The sequence below is a fragment of the Molothrus aeneus genome, chromosome Z (assembly GCF_037042795.1).
Source record: "Molothrus aeneus isolate 106 chromosome Z, BPBGC_Maene_1.0, whole genome shotgun sequence".
Classification (NCBI taxonomy): domain Eukaryota; kingdom Metazoa; phylum Chordata; class Aves; order Passeriformes; family Icteridae; genus Molothrus; species Molothrus aeneus.
The window spans coordinates 48,196,378-48,215,463 of NC_089680.1; the positions used below are offsets into that span (position 1 = coordinate 48,196,378).

General features: G+C 40.1%; 1 protein-coding gene across 1 annotated transcript in view; it reads left to right on the plus strand.

Moving 5' to 3' along the window:
• Positions 1 to 19,086, plus strand: part of CPLX1 (complexin 1) — a 107,934-nt gene that overhangs the window by 56,962 nt on the left and 31,886 nt on the right. The window contains exon 3 of the mRNA XM_066569726.1: positions 9,059 to 9,234. Within this exon, the coding sequence (XP_066425823.1) occupies positions 9,059 to 9,234 (176 nt within the window). The remainder of the gene's footprint in view (positions 1 to 9,058; positions 9,235 to 19,086) is intronic.

Consider the following 19,086-nt stretch of genomic DNA (forward strand, 5'->3'; position numbering starts at 1 on the left):
TCTGTTTTCATCTTCAACAGGACTTGCTTATGTGAACTCATGACATTTCCAATCTGTTTCCAATCAATGCAATTATTACTTTCATGACTGACTGAAGCAATAGCTTATCCTAACAGCCCGTGTGTCTTCAAAGGAAGTGGCAAAAGTGCTTCTTTCAGTTGCAGAATAATGCAGTCAGATGAAAATAAACCCCATGCAGAATGTGAAATGGGTTTACAAATGAAACTAAGTTTCTTTCTTCTGCAAAGCCTCACCCTACCCAAGGTTATCAGAGGTAGCTGATAACCTTCCCACAGTTTCTGTCTTTGCACATTTGTGTTGTATGTTTGTGTCAATCACCTCATAATGTACACCATCTTGTAGTTATCAGCATGAAATTGTGTCATCTTATGATATTTATGGGTATTTGGCACACACTCATGTATCAGAAAATAATTGTTCATGCTGCCTGGTAGGCTTCATGAAAGGTCACAGAGCAGAAGGAGAATGAAAGAGTCCATCAGAGAATATCAGAAGAATGTATTTCAGCTAGGGAGTGTGTGGTTTTTTGGGCTTTTTGTCTGTTTGTTTGTTTTGTTTGTTTTGGTTTTTTGTTTTTTTTTTTACAGCAGAGGAGTTTCACAAGCTAATGAATTAACTGAAGTGAATATCTTATTCCTCAGAGATATTAACTATACTGAATCAAAAGTGCATGGCACAGTATGAGATAAGAGGAACGCTAACTCTGATCTGTACAAATCAGATACAACTGACAGGCCATCAAGAGTGTTTGACATCTTTCAGAAACTGATTATAAAATGCAGTACCTGCTTCAGCCTGGAAAAACACCTATAGGATCATTTTCAATTACAGATATGTATTAGTCCAGTGCTGGCTTCTTGTTTGTCATGAAATGGAAATTGTGATTGGTAAATAAAAACCTCAACAACAAATGACAAGAAAAGTGCTAGGTCCTGCTGTTCAGTCACAACAGCCCCGTGCAGTCCTACAGGTTGGGGCAGAGTGTCTGGAAAGCTGCCCAGCAGAGAAGGACCTGGGGCTGCTGATTGACGGCAGCTGAACGTGAGCCAGCAGTGTGCCCAGGTGGCCAATGCCATCCTGGCCTCTATCAGCAGTAGTGGGGACAGCAGGACCAGGACAGGGATTGTCCCCCTGTGCTTGGCTCTGGTGAGGCCACACCTTGAGTGCTGTGTCCAGTTCTGGGCCTCTCACTACTGGAATGACGCTGACGTGCTGAAGCATGTCCAGGGAATGGCAAGGGAGGTGGTGAAGGGTCAGGAGCACAAGTCCTGTGAGAAGAAGCTGAGGATGGTGAGAGTGTTCAGCCTGGAGAAAAGGAGACTGACTTATCACTCTCTACAACTGCCTGAAAGGAGGTTTTAGCCACCTGGGTGTTGGTCTTCTCCCAGGTAGCAAGGGACAGGACAAGAGGAAATGGCCTCAAGTTGTTCCAGTGGAGGTTTAGCTTGGATATGTGGAAAAATTTTACCAGCAGAATGGTTCTCAAACATTGAAACAGACTGTAACAATGATATGGTAGAGTCAGCATCTCTGGAGGCATGTAAAATACATGGATTTAAAATACATGACATACATTTTGCCACATGGATGTGGCATTTACGGACATGGTTGGTCATGGACTTCACAGTCTTAGGTTAGAAGTTGGAGTTGATGATCTTAAAGGTCTTTTCCAATCTACATGATTCTATGATTACATGAAAAATAAAAAGCTCCAAAGGTCCAGGATATTGAACTACAGGTCTAATATCAGATGAAATGAATGTCACCTGAAAATTATGTCTCCATATAAATTTCATGGGGAACTTTATTGTTTTAGTTAAAGTTGTATTAAAAGGACATATAACCAGTGCAAAGAAATAAATAATATACTAAGTGAAGAATTAACTTACAAATATGAATTGCTATTTGTAAGCTAGAAGGAGACAATAGGAAAGGAATTTATCCATTTGTTGCACAAATGTGCAGGTACAAGGAGATTGAGGTTGATTTGTGTGCAAATACTGTACTCTCCTATGTAGCTAGAGAAGTGCTGTCACCGTGCAGAGATGGAGATTGCAGAAATAAAAATGTAGGGACTAAGATTTTAGCTAAAAAAATATTTTAATGAAGCTTACAGGGTCTTGCTTTAAAAACTTACTTTCCATTATCTACCAAAGAAGACTGTTCAGCAGCTTGTAAGGTAAGAAAAACTGCCTTCTGTTAAAGTGGCTATCTACCTCATTCACTTTTTGTCTTCAATACCCATCTGCTGAGTGAATTATAGGTCTTGCACATGTTATAACCTATATATAATAATATAGGCCTCAGATAATGCGGAAAAAAATTTCTAGAAAATTCAAACTGTCTCCATTTGGCTTTGTACCAAGCTGGCAAAAGGCCCTTCAACATCAGCCTTTAAAGTCTGCCTCTGTGTCTGCAAGGGAAATGACACATTACCATAGTGATGATGTTTCAAAATAGTTGGTGTTCTAAATATCTCCAAATATCCTTAAATATCTCATGTACCTTTAGAGAGAATTTGTTCAGTTTACCTGTTTGTTTCCCTGTAAGAAAAACAGTTTTGTTTTGCAATACATTTTGTCTAGGGAGTAGAGGGAGAAAGATTGAAGTGAAATACCAGAGAGAGAGAATGTTGAGTCTGGAGAAGGGGAATGGGAATGGCTGAAGTAAAAGTCCCCAGTAGGCATCTATTTTGCAGTAGTGTTAATTTATAAACAAAGTGAACTGAAGCCTTGGGTGCTCCTTTTCTACTCCTTCCTCTTACCCATTTTTGTTTCTGCCACTACCTAACTTGTGCAGGACACACGACCCATGGCTCATCACTTGACATGTCTAAATGAACCTCTTGTAATCCTCCTAGTGTCTTTCCCATGATATCAAAGAAAAGGTAATGCTGACAAAGATAGGCTTCTCACTGACTTAGAAGTAAGCATCAACTCATAGCTTGTCCCAGGAAGCACAAATGCATACAAATGCATCCTATCTCAGTTATGTTAAGATTTGTGATGAGTGGATCAGGAAAAGTAAGGAGATAGAGATATCTCTATCTACTCTGAACTTTGAATTTCATAGAGAATTTCTTAATTTAATAAAATGCCAATGGTCCTTATCAGAGATCCCCACATTACCAAAAAGACCAGAAAACAGCATTCTCCAAGATACTATGATTTCTCAAATGAGTTCCTCAACTGAACTTGGCATCAATTCTTTGTTTACATAAGGAATCACTAATCCATTTTGTTAGGTGTATTAGTTTTAGTTAATTGAGAAATTATGATGGTTTCTTTAGAGCTATTCAGTATTAATATTTAAACATTTTTTTTTGTTCATGGAAGTACCACTTTTGAATGTTACACAATACTTCCTGGAGGGCTTGTTTCACTTTTATTGAAATGGTAGCATGAGGAAGTCAGATGTTTTGGTTGTTTTTTCCAGACATAAGCTTTATATCATAGCCTTGATGATTTTCCCTGATATCAATAAAACGTACTTAGTTCTGATTCTGAAGTGATTCTGCAAAAATGAGTGACCCATTCCTGCTCCAGAGCCCCAGAACGGTACTCTGTGATTAGCTCCTTATGTTTGGATGATGTGATAAAGAGCCATGCTGTGATTTAGAGACTCTGAGGAATCTGTTGTCCTATCTGTTCAATTTAAATATGGCTCAGCCACAAATAGTACTTCCAAAAAAAAAAAAAACCAACCCTGTAAAATTCTCTCAGCGCATGCCTGTTTCAGGTAAATCTCTTGCTGTTTCCTGTGAAACCTGTGTTTGAGAGGTAGAACTTTTGCACCATTCTCTGATCTAAGCATACACACATGCATACATTTTGAAACACAGGTTTGGGTACTACTTGTCTACAATATGAAATGAGATTTTTGCAGAGGAAAAGCTTTTGATTTCACGTAATTATCTTATCTGAAACAATGCTGTGTGCAAATTTCCATCATTCTTTAATTAATTAAGGAGGCCTAAGATGTTCCTATTTCTCTGGAAGTCATCCTTAGTAATCCTAATCCTGTCGTTTTCCCAGCACACAATTTTGCCTGCCATATTTAGGACATTGTATTTTTTTTACCAAGTGGCAAATTCAACTTCACTCTTGCAAGTTGATTTGTGAGTTTACATTTTCTTCATGAAAGCTGGATTGATGTCAGTCAGCTATTGAGGGGTTAGCTCATGGTTGGTGGTGCTTCTGTAATAGAGGAACAGAGGTCTGCAGTTAAGAATTTACTTTTCTTCAGATACTGGATATGTTTGGGCATGTACTCTTCACATGTTTGGGCATGTACACCTTCACCATTTAGGGTATGTGTCTTCTCTTTGTCCATGTAACCAGGCTTGATCCTGCTGCTGCCCTCCAGATGTAATTCAAAACACTTACTTACGAGGTGTCACAGAGTCACACACTGAAGCTGTTGCTCCATCTACAAGGGTTGTCTAGTCCAACCTCATTCTTATACAGGTTTACCTACAGCAGGTTGCTCAAGGCTGTGGCTCATGAATTTTTAAATATCTCCACAGATGGAGACTCCACGGTGACTTTCTGCAACTAATTTTTTTTTTTTTAATATTTAAATTGTATTTCCTGTACTTGAGTTTGTACACATTATCTCTTCTCCTGTCACTGGGTACCTCTCTGTCTCCTTCATATTAATTCTGCTTCATTGGTTGTTTACACATACTACTGCAACCCCTTGAACCTTCTCTTCTCCAGGCTAAGCAGTCCCTGCTCTCTCAGGCTCTTCTTGTATCAAAGGTCCTTGAGCATCCTAAATGTCTTCATGGCTGTCTCATTTCTTTGCTTTCTCATTCCAGTGGCTCCATCTCTCTTTTGTATCTTGAAGCCCAGAACTGGGCGTATCACTCCAAATTTGGTCACAACAGGGCTGAGTAGATGGGAAGAATCTTTCAACCTCTTGTCAATAGTGCTCGTAATGCACCCCAGAAGACTGTTAACCTTCTCTGCTGCAAGGACATATTGTGAGCTTGTGTTGTCCACCATAACCCCAAAGCTTTCACTGTAAAACTGCTTTCCAGACAGATTATTTGCTTTTCTGCTGTTTTGCTGGGGAATGTCTCCCACAGGCATCTGATCAACCATATTAATCTTTTTCAGATGCATAATGATGATTTAACCCAGCACAACTCACATGAATGCGTATGTCATCTTTTAACCCAAACCAGCAACCAAGCGCCATGCAACTGCTCACTCACCTCCCCACCAGCTAGAAACTTGTAGGTTTGAGATAAAGGCAACAGGGAAAGCAAAAGCCATGCATGCAAGTAATGCAAAACAAGGAATTAATTCACTGGTTCCTATGAGCAGGCAGGTGTTTTGCATCTCCAGGACAGCAGGGCCCCCTCATGCCTCACAGCGACTTGGGAAGACAAATGACATCACTCAAATGTTCCCTCCTCCCTCCTTCTTGCACCCAACTTTAAATACTGTTCTGGAATATCCCTTTGGTCAGTTTGGGTGACCTGTCCCCTCCCAATTTTTCATTCACCCCCAGCTTCCTCACCAGTATGGCAGTACAAAAATCAGAGGAGGCCTTGTCTCTATGTAAGCCCTGCTTGGCAGTAACAAAAATGTGTCTATCATCACTGTATTCAGCACAAATCCAAAATGCAACCCATAAGTAGTTTTCTGTGAAGAAAATTAACTCCACCTTGGCCAAAACCAGCACATCATATCTGAGTGCACCTGTAGTATTTGGTTTAACACCTGTTTGTTTAGCTACTTAGCCTATATGGACTAAGGGAATTACTATGACTTCAAAAGAACTGCCATGCCACTTGTTTTCACATTGCTTCTGGGATTTTTTTCCATATTGAAGTTTTTTGTTCTTTGAGGGCAGGTCCGTGTTTGTAACCAGAAAGTTGACAGTTGGCAAACGTTGTCCTGCAGCTTTAGCCGTTTCTGTTTCCTTTCCATAGTCTTGTCTAAAGATGTTAGAAATAATTGAAACACCATACTGATTGATGAATAGTGTAGCAGTCTCTCTTTGACACAATTTCTCTTTGTGTCAAGGTATATGTCATGAGTGGGGTGGGAAAGACAAAAAGAAAAAATAAAGACAAAAACTCCCAGGTTTATCATATGAACAGATTCAGTGTGTCCATCCTCTGTTTCCTTGGAAGCTTCAAAAGTGGACAGAACAATTGCTCCTTCCTTTTGCCTGTGCCCATAACTGATGTATCTCAGTTGCACATAGATGAATTCTCTGGAATCTTTGCTGCTGAACTGCTAAAAAACATAAGCTATTATCTAGGGAGTGTTAACAACAAAATCTACAGTTTAGGATGAAGAACAAAGGAGATGGAAAAAAAGCTTTTCTAAAAGTAACACAAGAGTCCTTAGTTAAAATGTAGTGTAACGTTTTGGTTCTCATAATACATTTCCTTCCAATTAGTTAACAGTGATACCACAGTGTAGCATTTTGAATATTTAGAAGGTGACTTTGAAATCAGAGGTGAATTAAGAGAATCTATGAGGATCCTAATCCATTCTTGTTCTTCTAAGTGTCTTGTATGCTGAATGGCTGCAGAGCAAAATGCCTTATGTATTTAAAAGATTGGTCTTGTCTAAGAAATAAAAAATAGTTATGCAATTTCACTTATGTGATGAGCTGAGCTGACATTACAGCTTAATGATAGTCTAGAAGTAGCACTTAGAATGGAAAAAAAATCTCTGTTGCTGAATTCTGTTTCCTAAGTAACTGGAGTTTTATGCTGTCTGGGTAGCTCTAACTGGAGGAAAGCTAAAAAGGGATAAACTCCATAGATTATTGAGCCCAAATCAGTTTGAACATCAGTGGAGAAATCTTTTGAGGGGAACCCAGAAGTTAAAGATGTTAGTGAGATTTGTAATCACTGGTGTTTGCACAAAAAGGCTGCTTAGAGAGATTCCTGCAGTAGGGATATGTGACACAACTAGGCCATATTTCCTTTTTGCTTGCTGTGAAGTTTAACTTACTTTCAATTTGAGCTAGCCTTCCTTGCACTAAAGAAAAGAAATTGCCAGACGGTCTGGGTAAATTTTCCATCAATATGCAAGAGTTTCTGTATTACTCTGATCCTGCAATGAAGGATGCACAATGGTGGTAGAGGAAGGCTGACAGTAGACAGGGACCATGAATATTCCAGGTGGGATTTGTCTGGGGTCCCTAGGTGTCTTTTTGTTTTCAGCCACAGATTTCCTAGCAATGGAAGCATCAAGATGTTTGTGGTTAGGCAGCTGAATACAGACATTCACGTTTACTGATGTTATTTCCCACCTGGCAAAAAACCCCAACCCTGTGTGTTACAACCAGGTCTTGTAGGGCTTAAAATTACCAGTTTTGCCATGCTTCTCTGAGGGAGATATAAAGGGGACATTTCTCTGTCACATTTTGGGGGATTGGAGGATTAATTTTGATTCAGGGTTGCTTTCAGATTAGGGTTCTGGGAAAACATTTAACCTGGAAAAGAAGTGTGGAGAAAAAAGGGATCTGCTTACCTCTTTACAACTTCCTTAGTGGTTATTAGAAGCAATACCAGTTGATCTGGTAAGTGCCATCACTACAGCAATTCAGGAGGAATCATTGTGACAGGTTGCAGATGTTTTTTCCCTTAAGGATCCAGGTTTCACAATCAGTATCCCAAGAACTGATGTGGAAAGCAAGAGCAATCACAGTCCTCCAGCAGTGTTGACAAACGAAGAGTAATTTATAAGGGTAATTTATAAAGGATTGTGAGAACTTCTTTCCTTCACTAAGCCTTTCATGAAACCAACAATTACTTGGCAGGTCTTTGATAGTGTCTCCTTCCAGCCCAAGCCTTTGTAAAGGCCAGAAATCTTTGCTTTATGGAAAACAAGAGATGTTGAATTTGTGTAATTGTGACTATGTGTAAGAACAAGGCTATCTCAGATTAAATCAGTTAAATCTCAGCAATTAGCCAATATAGAGGTGTTGTGACTCAGCATCTAAGGACCTGCAGCGTTTTTCTAGGAAGAAGGAACCTCTTTTAGTAAAAGATGCAGAGTGTTTTCCTGCTGCAGGAAAGGTCCAACACTTCTTCCAAAGGGTCTTCTCTTCATCCGTGTAACCAGGCTTGATCCTGCTGCTGCCCTCCAGTGCCCTGATGACGCTGCATCACAGTACATGCTCTTCCCCTTTCCTCAGCCATTGTTTTTCTTCCTGGCTAGATTATTGACAGCCATTGCTAATAAAAATGTCAGGATAAATAAATGATAAATGGATTTATGCAGAACTTCGGGGATAAAAGGGCATGCAGGAAACCTCCACCTCATAGTTGTGCAAGGGCTTTGCACAACAACAAAAAACTGCCTCAGGAGCACACAGGGAACGAAAATTTGGGAACAATGTGTATTCAGCAGTGGAACAAGACAAAGCCATGATCTCACCTAGGTACTAAGCCTTAGAGGTGGTGGTGTCCAAGAACTGATAAGAGACATGCAGAGTTGCTTCTTCTTTCTGATCCATGGTAGGAGCCTAGAATTCATCAACTCCAACTGTTTGCTATGTGGTCCTACCTGTCATGGTAAGTGTAATTTCTGAGAGCAATTAAGAGTGTGATTACTCATCTCTGCAATCAAGATTTCAAACTCCTTTCCCAGCCCTGTTGTCATTTTGTTCTGCATGTATCACTTGCCTATTACATTAAAGACCCTTCAAAATCAATCTTCAGTCACTTGGCTGAGCTGATAAAGTGAAAACATAGTGTGGATGGCAGCTTGTCCTTTTCAGGACTGCAAACAAACTGTGCTGCCTTCATGCAGATCTACAAATTTGGTCTCTTCCTTTTGCTGCTGTGCTTCTCCTGCCAGTTCCAGGTAAATTATTTGATCAGGTTAAGTGCTTTGCCCACCTCCTGCTTGGGAAGAGTGTGCTGCCTCCCCAGTGAAAGGAGAAACCTTTCCAGATGCAGAGGGAATGGCAGATGGCCCTGAGCATGGGGAAGGAGAGAGCTGTCATCCTGGGGGTCTTACCACATCCTTACAGGGCTGATTTTCTCTTTTGCTTTCTCTAGGGGCTACCAAAGACATGGGAAAGATGCTGGGTGGGGATGAGGAGAAAGACCCAGATGCTGCTAAGAAAGAAGAGGAACGACAGGAAGCCCTTCGGCAACAAGAGGAAGAGAGGAAAGCCAAATATGCCAAGATGGAGGCTGAAAGAGAAGTTATGAGACAAGGAATTCGAGACAAGGTAGGTAACTGGCTTTCAACATACACTGGTCAGCTTGTAATGCCCAGTAAAGAACACCTGTTTTCAGCTGATTTGTGACTAGTTCCCTTCCCTAGGCACCTGGATAGAACCAGGTATTTACTCTGCCACACAGAACTTTCTAACTTTGTGCACTCTTCCTCAAGTCCTGTTCCTGTTTAAACACACCTGCCACAAAGCAAAGCCCTGCAAAGCTGAAATAGAAAGTGAAGGTGAGGGGAGAAACCCATCTATTTTTCTCATCATCTATTAAGCACTCACATTAAATTAAGTATTAGAGGCTTCCTTGTCCCTTTGAGGATGCTTTCCAAGCTTGCATTTGTGGTTTGTGAGAAGAGTCATAATTCAGTGAGTTTCTGAGAGTGAGTTTCTGTTGCAGTTATCTTATGTATTGATTCCAAAGCTTTATTGTGTTGACCAGGTGATATGGGACAAATCTACTCTATTGTTAATATTTAGGTTTCTACCACTCACATGGGATTCATCTGAAAGAAAGTTTTTATACATTAACTATTAGGGATTGATGTGTGTTTTGATGCCTCACCCTCAAGGCCAGGACAAAACTGTCTCTTTAGAATAAGTTATGTTTGTAAGAAGATCTCCTGGTGTTCAGATATCTTGGAAAGAAATGTGGGCAATGGTTGGACAAGAGGTTTCTAAGGATGAGGGCCTGTCAGGTGATTTACAGGACATGCCAAAGAAAATACCTGTAGATAAAACAAGAAATTCTTGTTTAGTATAAGAGGTGTTCCCTTTTGCAGTCCCCTCTGTGCTCTAAGAACATGTCTTGGAACAGACATAAACAAAACTATATCTGCATTAGACCAAACTTCTGACCCATTTCTTATGATTCATGATGGAAGCATGAATGAGGGTAAATTTCTCCGGAGACACAGTGCAGCTTGCAAAGAGTTACTGCAAATTGTTCTGCAAATAAAGAAATTTGAGATAATGCTTCTAAGAAAAGAAAAGACTTAGAGGGAATTGTCTACCTTTGCCACTGCCAGAAAAAGCTATCAATATGATCATTTAAAAAAGGATACTGACAGAATGACAGAAATGCAGAACCTCTACTTGGTCAAAATTGTTTTATAATCATGGAATCATAGAATTATTAAATGGTTTTGATTGGAAGGACCTTAAAGATCATCTAGTTACAACCCTCTACCGTGGGTAAGGACATTTTTCACTAATCAGGCTGCTCAGACCTCATCCCACTTGGCCTTTAACACTTCCAGGGATGGGACAGCCATGGCTTCTCTGGGAAACCTGTTCCAGGGCTTCATCACATCTGAAGAAATAATTTCTTCCTAAAATCTAATCTAAACCAATCCTCTTCTAGTTTAAAAACATTTCCCTACTCCTGTCACTACATTCCTCTCCCTCCTTTTTATAAACCCCCTCAAGGTGTGGAAGTTTGCAGTGAAGTCTCCTGGAGCCTTCTCGTCTCCAGGCTGAACAACCCCAGCAATAATGTATTTAATGAATATATATCTAGAGAATCTAGTATATTCATATAAGCATACCAATGTGTGCATAATATATTAAAGGTGTGTTTACAGCAGAACTGTTTTTAAGCACTGACAAAGGTCATGAGGGCGAAAAAAAGAGCAGGAAATTTCTCAGTTGCAGGCAAATGAGCTAATGCCCAGTTTTCACTAGTGACTGTCTCTTCTGGACTGCTGAATTTTTCCCAGATGTAGATAGGGGTTGCCTTTTTCTTGCTGTTGGGAAAACTGCTGTAAAACCATTTAAAAAGACTGAGATGTCCTGTGTTGTAATTTCAAGGTGATCTCATTCATGAGTAGGATGCATACATCCTGAACTACAGCCGGAGGGGATTTCCCTGTGATACTGGCAACTATCTGGACTTTGCTGAGCTGGCTGAGCACTGAGGGGCAAAATCTCTTAAAAATGCACTAAAAATTTTTCAAGGAGTTGGGTCTGAAGAAAAGGAGAACGGGAATACTTGAAGGAACATTATCTGACCTCAGTCAAGGCTCTGCACTGGTGTGGTGGAGTACCTTTGAGATTAGCATCAGGAAATCCTGCTTTGGGCAGGGCATCTGGATTGTGAGCTCACTTTCCTGTGGTTTTCTTTTTCCTAGGAATAATCCTAAGTAGCATGCATTTGAAAGATGAAGGTGTTTTCTGCAGAATCAGAAAAGATGGATAAAGCTGTAGAAAGGAGCTGTATCTCTTCCTCTTTTCTTCTCACCTTGTCCTGACAGAGAAATGGTTTTGATTATATACAAGACTGTCTTCTAGTAGTGATGATTGGTGGTTGGAAATATGAAGCAAATGTTGAAAGAATTAAAAAAGAGATGGATTATTTCCTTCATTACTTAATTATTTAGCAGTTGCCATCATTTCTTCTATAACTCCACTAAAAACAAAAATGCAGAAAAGAAGAAAACTGAAACACATGTTCTGTCTGGTATGTACACAAGCACAAGTTGCTTTTAGCAGGTATGAATAAAATCAAAGACATTTTAAGTTAAAATCTCCATTATAACATTTGCTCATTTCTCATGTGAGAGAGTGAAAAATGAGCAATTAGTTTGAGTGACTGAATAGGAACAGATTATTTATGCAGAGTAAAAGTTGTTAAGTGTGTGTCATAGGTTATGAACCCACACTTACAATTATTCCTTAGTGCAGCTGCAGGATGTTAGGGGAGCAATCCAGGGAATCACAGCTTCACCAGTGAGCTCATATGGCTCTAGGTAAGGCTGACAGAAAGGATGGACTCATCATGTTTTTTGCTTTTGACTTTTTGCCTTGGCTTTCCAATTAGTGTTATGAATGCACTCTCTTGTTTAGGGCTTCAGGAAATATGGGAGCTATGGCAGGGCTTAAAAGGAATGATGACAAATTCCACAGATACATTCCAGCCTGTGTTAACTTTTAAATCCAACCTATTAAATTGAGAAATTGAGACATGTATGCCCTCAACCCAGCATGGCAGCTGGGTATGGAAATTACTTATGGAGAGGTAGTACAAATTATACAGAAATGAGTTGTTTGGGTTCCCCCGCCCCCCCCACCCCCCCATTAAAAATATGATGCATTTTCATTTGGAAATAAAATTTTAGGAATAACATTTGAACATGACATTTTGAAATAACTGGACCACCTCAGCTACTACCCAATATCTACCCAATGCTACTAGTCTGAGCTACTACCCAATATCAAAGTCCAGCATCTGGTACTGAAAGTGGATTTAAAGAATGTAAAGAGCATAACTGGGGTACACTCCAGCTTCCTCCTACCTCAGGAGGGGTGCATGCAGCTAACATTCTGATCTGATCTGGTTTTGGTCTTGACACTAATGCCTCACAGATCTTCTGGGCCCTATCCCAGCTGCCTCTGTGGAGAGTTACCACACCTGACCAGCTCAGGCATGACTACTGAGAGGTCTCCAGTGCCCCTTTGTCTGGCAGGTGAGGCTATGGATAGCTAATATCCCTGCTACCTTGCTAATAGCAAGTACTATCAGCTTGCCATTTTGCAGCAGCTTTCTTTCCGGTGCTCTTGGGTGGAATACTGCCTTCTATAAATTAATTGTTTGTGTATGTGCACACCTCAGCAGTGAAAGTGAATTACTTTCTTTTTTTCTTTTTGTCATTATTAGTTATTTACATAATTAATTATTTCTACCACTGTGGTAGAGACCAGTCCTGAGGAGCCCCTAGTCCATGCTCGGTAGTTAACACTCTACCTGTCTTAGTGAGACAGTGTCCACAGTTTGGCTTCCTGAAAATCTCAGACATGTTTTAGACAGTCAGCATTGCAAATCCTGTTGAAAGGTAGCAGAAGCTCAGAGATATCCTTACAATAGTGGGTTTAAACCAAAAGGGATGGAAGCATGGTCCAAATGGCTTGACTGCAGGACAGAATTTAGGTTTAGGTCCATACTGGAGTTGGAGCATGAGCTGCTTCAGTAGTTTTTTTATATACTCAGGTCTCTGAGTGAAAGGGGGAAGTGTCTCTGGCCCAGCTTGTCTTTAACCAGCCTTATATGCTAGTCATATGCTATACAGCCATGGTTTATAGCACATTAATAAGGATTCCTGTGCTTACATTATTAAGGATTCATGTCCTACAGAGCACATAGCCTATGTCCAATAAGCAGAAGTTTAATTATATTAATAAGGATTTCTGCCCTTTCAATGGAGCATGAAATCTGCATGAAAAGTATGGAAAAGTGTCAAATAGAAAATTGTAATGTGGAAGATTTAAAGTTGTCTCTACAATTGTAATTGTCCTTGTTGAATGCTGTGTAAAGGTGTGACAAAGTGCATGATTGTTTTTTATACTTCTAGGAACCTCAACTTTCCCACCGCATAAGACAAAGTTAATTGTTTTCTTAATAAACAGATGTTCAGTATTTAATCTCTGATGTGTCTTACAACGTATGTTCTCAAGATCATTTACAATGCAATATCAAAATTCTGATGGCAGTATAATGAATTTCCTCATCTGAGGGTTAAATTCTCTATTGCTATTATTACTATGCTTTCACTAACTTAGCTATGTTCATCTTAAGCAGGGTTTATTCTGATATTTATCAGGGTGGGAGGACAGAATTTTTTTTAGATTTTTCTGTTTGCAAGGTATGAATGCAGAAGGGTTGTTATGTGGTCTAAGCTTTGGTGGCACAAGAATGTTAACAACTTGTTCCATCAGTGAGCCTCCATGGAATAGCAAGAAATGCTCAAAACTGCTTGTGCCTTTGCAGGCAATAGAGGAATGGCAAAATCTGTGTTTGAGGTTTGTTCCTACAGGCAACATATCACACAGCAGGAGAATGTGTGTCCTTGCTCTGTTTGAGTCTCTTCTGTCTCTGGGTGTGTGCCACTAATTCTTCCCATATTTCTTATTGGCCCATTTAATGTGCTTTTGGTGGTTAGGCAGTAAGATTCTCTGCAATATTTGGAATTTTCCAAAGAATCACTGAAGGGTTTGAGTTAGAGATCATCGAGTTCCAGCCCCTCCCTCTTGTGGTCAGGGGCACCTGCCACTAGACCAGGTTGCTCAAGGCCCCATCTAACCTGACAGTGTGCACTGCCAGGGATGGGGCATCCACAACTTCTCTGGACAACCTGCGTCAGTGCCTCGCCACCCTCACAGTACAGAATTTCTACCTGTTCTGTAATACAAACCTGCCCTCTTTCCATTCAAAGACATTCCCCTTTGCCCTATCATTCCAAGGCCTTGTCCATGTCCCTTTCCACACTGGAAGGATGCTCTAAGTGTCCCTGAAGCCTTCTTTTTTTTCTAGGCTGAAGAGACCCCAGCCAACCCAGCCTGTCTTCACAGGAGAGGTTCTTTAGGCTTTGTTTCTCCTCTTTGTGACTCTCTGGACTCTCTTCAGCAGGTCCATGTCCTTCTCATGTTGGAGGTCCCAGAGCTGGACACAGCACTCTGTGTCCTAGGAAAACCATGAAAAGTATTCCGTTCATTGTGGATATTTAACTCATGTAATTTCTGGTCTTTCATGGCTCAAGGTAGTTGATATTGGAATTTACTTTTTTTTAGGAATATAGGAACATTTTTCTCTTTTTTTAAAATCTGATTGCTGAACTTACTTTTTGCACTAAATCACTCAGACAACAAGGCAATCAGGGTTTACAGCTGCAGTCCTAGATTTTTATGTCAGATAATCAAGATGCAATATCATATAATTATTTAATTTTAATATTTCATTAGCATATTTCCTTATGTAACTGGTGCATAGCTCCTAAAATCCCGTTTATGGGAGGAAAAATAGCAGAATGTGAATTGGGTCTTCAGCAACAATAGAGCTTTGAAACTAAACTCCCAGCTCAGAAGCACAAACTTAAATTTGATAGAATTTTGTTGATATAAAATAGCTTCACACTGTTAGCTAAACTCTTCAATGTTATTTGGTGTTTCATTCTTGTATAATTTCAGATGCAGATATTGCCAAGGGCTTTAAAAATCCCTGTATAAAGGAGTGAAATTTCACTGCCAGAAAATGTAATTTTGATAGTGTAGTTTTGCTTTTTGAGCAAGAAATATAATAGTATATCTGTCATTGGAGATCTTTGGCAACTGAAAAAAGTGTAGAAGTTGCGTTATTTGCATGCCAAAAATCAAAGAAAATATTTTCCTCAGCAATGAATCACTTTCTTTAATTCCAGAGATAAAAATCTTACTATGAACATGAAGATTCTGTCTGATCTCTTCCCTTTTAAATCATTGATACTAAACCAATGATGTAAATTTTTATCCAGCCTTGTGATCTAATGAAGATGAGTCTACTGATCAGTATTGGGGCCTTAAAATAGATTTCAGAGATCTATATGTATTGTGCAGATCGAGAGGTATCATTAACCAGACTCCTCTGCTTCTACAGTGGATAAGTAAAAATTACCCTGCTTAGTTTAGTTCAGTACAGATTCTCTTTGTGGTAGAGACAGAAGTGTTTACAACTGGGTCACAGGTCCTCTGGCTATGAGGAAGCAAAAGACTTGGCTGTGACACTCCCGGTGGGATACTTTGCAAGGCAGGGACTATGCTGTGCCTTCCATGAAGTGAAGTGGCTGAGTGGGATGATTGGGAACAGTCATAACAGCACTAACGGTGAAAACTGATAACAATTGCACTCTTTGCAGCATTAAGTCACAGGCTGTTCTGGAAGAAGAACATTGCAAGGACAGCATCCTTTGGTGTTCTGCCCACATTTGATACACTGGTTATTGAGGACAGGCTGTAGGAAGCACAGGCAGATTTGGAAGAAAGAAACACTTTTGCACTGTGATTCAAGAGCATTATAACCCTGCAGATCATTTTCATATTGGTGTTCAGAGGCTTCCAAGGGGATACAGTGATTTTACCTGGACAAGACTTCTGCCCTTCTGCCAGGACTTCTACCCCCAACCAGTTGTATGCAAGGATGTCCTGACTGGCCTATGTTGCCTCTGAGTCAGATTCTGGAGTTTCTGTTATCAGTTTTTTACATAGACTTGAGTACAGATTTTTACCATCAAACTTGTTTCCAAACTGCAGCCCTTTGCAATTTTACTAAATCACCCACTTCTTTAGGACATTATACCTTTGGAAATACCAGACAAAATTTAATTTTCTGGTTTGTATCTCCAAAAACATCCCCTTGTCTGTAAGGCAGTGACTGTTTTTGGCGAAAGGGTGAACCAACTAGCCTACTCCAGTAGGAGGAAATACAATAACAAATTCAAAAAAATTGATAAAGTTATCTGGGTATGCCCAAGTTTAGCAGTCTCTCTTGCAAATTGAGAGGGAAAGTGGTGCCTTCCCAGATACACTTTTCAACACAGAACAGGGATTGATGTTCCTGCCAAGGACCTCCAAGTCCATTATTAGACAAAGCTATCTTCAGGGCCATTTTAGAGAATCTGTTCTTACCTGAACTGAGAAGTTTCATCTTTACATTTCTTTAGAATCCCAGGATATGCACCATGTCTTGGTCTTGGTGAATCCAACCGGGTAGATCTATAGAATTCCATAGGTGGTCTGAACGAAAATGTGTGTTCCAGGCCTTATCTCCTGGCATTAAACTAACAGAACTTCCCTTATGGGAAAACCTGCATGCATTCCTTCCTGTGCTGTAGCTGTAGGCCATTTTACTGTTTAAAATTCATAGTGGGAAGGCATCTTTAGCAAACCATTGGAGCTCGGAAGAAAATTGGCATAATTTTCATCTGCTTCCATAATAGTCAGAGGTTCAATTATCCAGCAGAACCAGGTGCTGACTACCTCACTAGTTCATTTGGGGCTCATTAGTCTGCTTCTTTGTGCAGCTCTGCCTTACTCTTAACTCGATTTTTGTGTTTTGCGCTAGTCCAAATCTGCACCAGTAGATGTCACTTTGGATACTTGCTAACAAAATCCCACTGGGTGATGCTTCTGAAGTTACTGCAATGTCTCTTGAAATGCTGTCTATTTAACTGTTACTCACTGACTAGGGTGTCCTTTACAGTGATGCAGCTGAAATCCTCACTTAAACAACCTTTGTTGTTGGCTGACAGAACCTGTGCACATTGCTGACATGGCACTGAGAAGTTCAGTCACTCAGGTCTGGGTGCAAAATAATCCCAAACATATGACATACAGCTGGAAGCGCTGGGATTCAACTAGGAGGGGTATCTGAGTGGTGTCTTGAACCTTCCTGGGTGTGACTTGTTGAAACTCCAAGCATTTGGCTCATGTACTTGGAAAGACACAGAATATATGCCCCAACAAATGGTCATTTGCAAGCTCTTTTCCAGTACCAGTACAACTCTACATTCACCTCTGAAATACCATTCAGCTCAGTTTCTGGCTTTTTGATGCATCTTTGTGATTGTAAATGTGGCTGAATCTTACTCATATCACTCAGTAAGACCCAGCAGCACAGAGGAAGGGGTTTTTCCCAAGAGATCCCCAAAATCTAATTTTTAAGTGATTATTAGTTAGTTTAATTATTTCTATTCTGTATATGTAAATTATATAATGTATAATACAACACATACCATATTAAATATTATTTATTAATTTAATTAATAATGTGATTAATATTAATTTTGTGTGTGTGTGATTTACAGATGGGAAATTGGGCAATCTCTCCAAAATCATGCAGTAGTTGAGTAGGAAATCACATTTCTGTGTTGATGGACTAGGGATATAGTCTAACCCATACGTAAATAGGGTTTCTTCTCCTCCTGAAAACATGGACACCTCCACAGGGAGCAGAAGAACTTAAAAATGAAGGCCATCCCAGAGTCTGTATGACACATGTTCCCATCACCACTGGTCTCTAGAATTGGTTGCCATGCCCACTCCTGTCCACTTGGAATTCCTTTAGCCAGTAGAGCTAAAACTACATGGAATCTTTTCTTGGTTAAAACCCAAAAAGGGAAACATCAAAAACCAGAGCAGCTTATTTGCTGCTCTGCTGCTTTGGGGAATAAAATACTGTTTCCTTGGTGAAAAAAAAAACTCAGTCAGGGTGGTATAAAATTTGACTAAGTGGCTGCAGGAGCTCTGAGTTTTTTCAAACACAGCCACTTTAAATCTTTCATTCATCTTAACTTTAAAGGTAGACAGCTCTGTCCTTTGGATCCTTCTGGATCATATTGCCATACTAGCTCTGTCAGCCTCAAAAAATGCAGACAATTACAAGAGAGTAATTTGATCAGTACCATTGCCTCTATTAAGTACAGCTGCACCATTGTTTCTCATGTAACTTTTCTTTTCCTAGCTTACAAATCAGATGCAAGGGGAAGGGCTTGTACGTTTTGTTGATTCTCTTTTATGACAAACAAATTCATGGATTGTGAAGGTCACCAAACAAGATTAAAAGGTCTGTTCCATTTTTGCTGCAGCCAAAGAGCTCCCATTAGTGCTTCAAATCAGGCAATAGCCACATTATGTTTCTTCGTTTGGCAGTTTGTTATGAGTCCTGAATGATCAGATAACTCACCAGGAGTTAATGAGACCAGTGGAGTTATGTCTGCTTGAGACTGCAGCCTGGCACCTTCATGGCTCAGCTAATGGATGCATCATTCTTTTCTGATGAAAGCCATCAGAGCCAGGCTGAGCTTTTGAAATGCTGGTGCTTCCTTAGAGCAAGATGTGACTTTATCCTGGCATCAGCATGAAGTTCTGCATCTGTTCTGGCAGTGCTCTCAGTTACATCAGCTTGGGATTTAAGACTGTCAGAGGGAATTAGTCAGCCCATGCCTGAAAGAAGAAGGGCTAATCCAAGGCAAGGTCTGAGTTCATGCATGGGACAGGGTGATAAAGTTTTGACCGTGCTTTCCTTGTCATAGTTGTGTAGCCTTGCCTGCT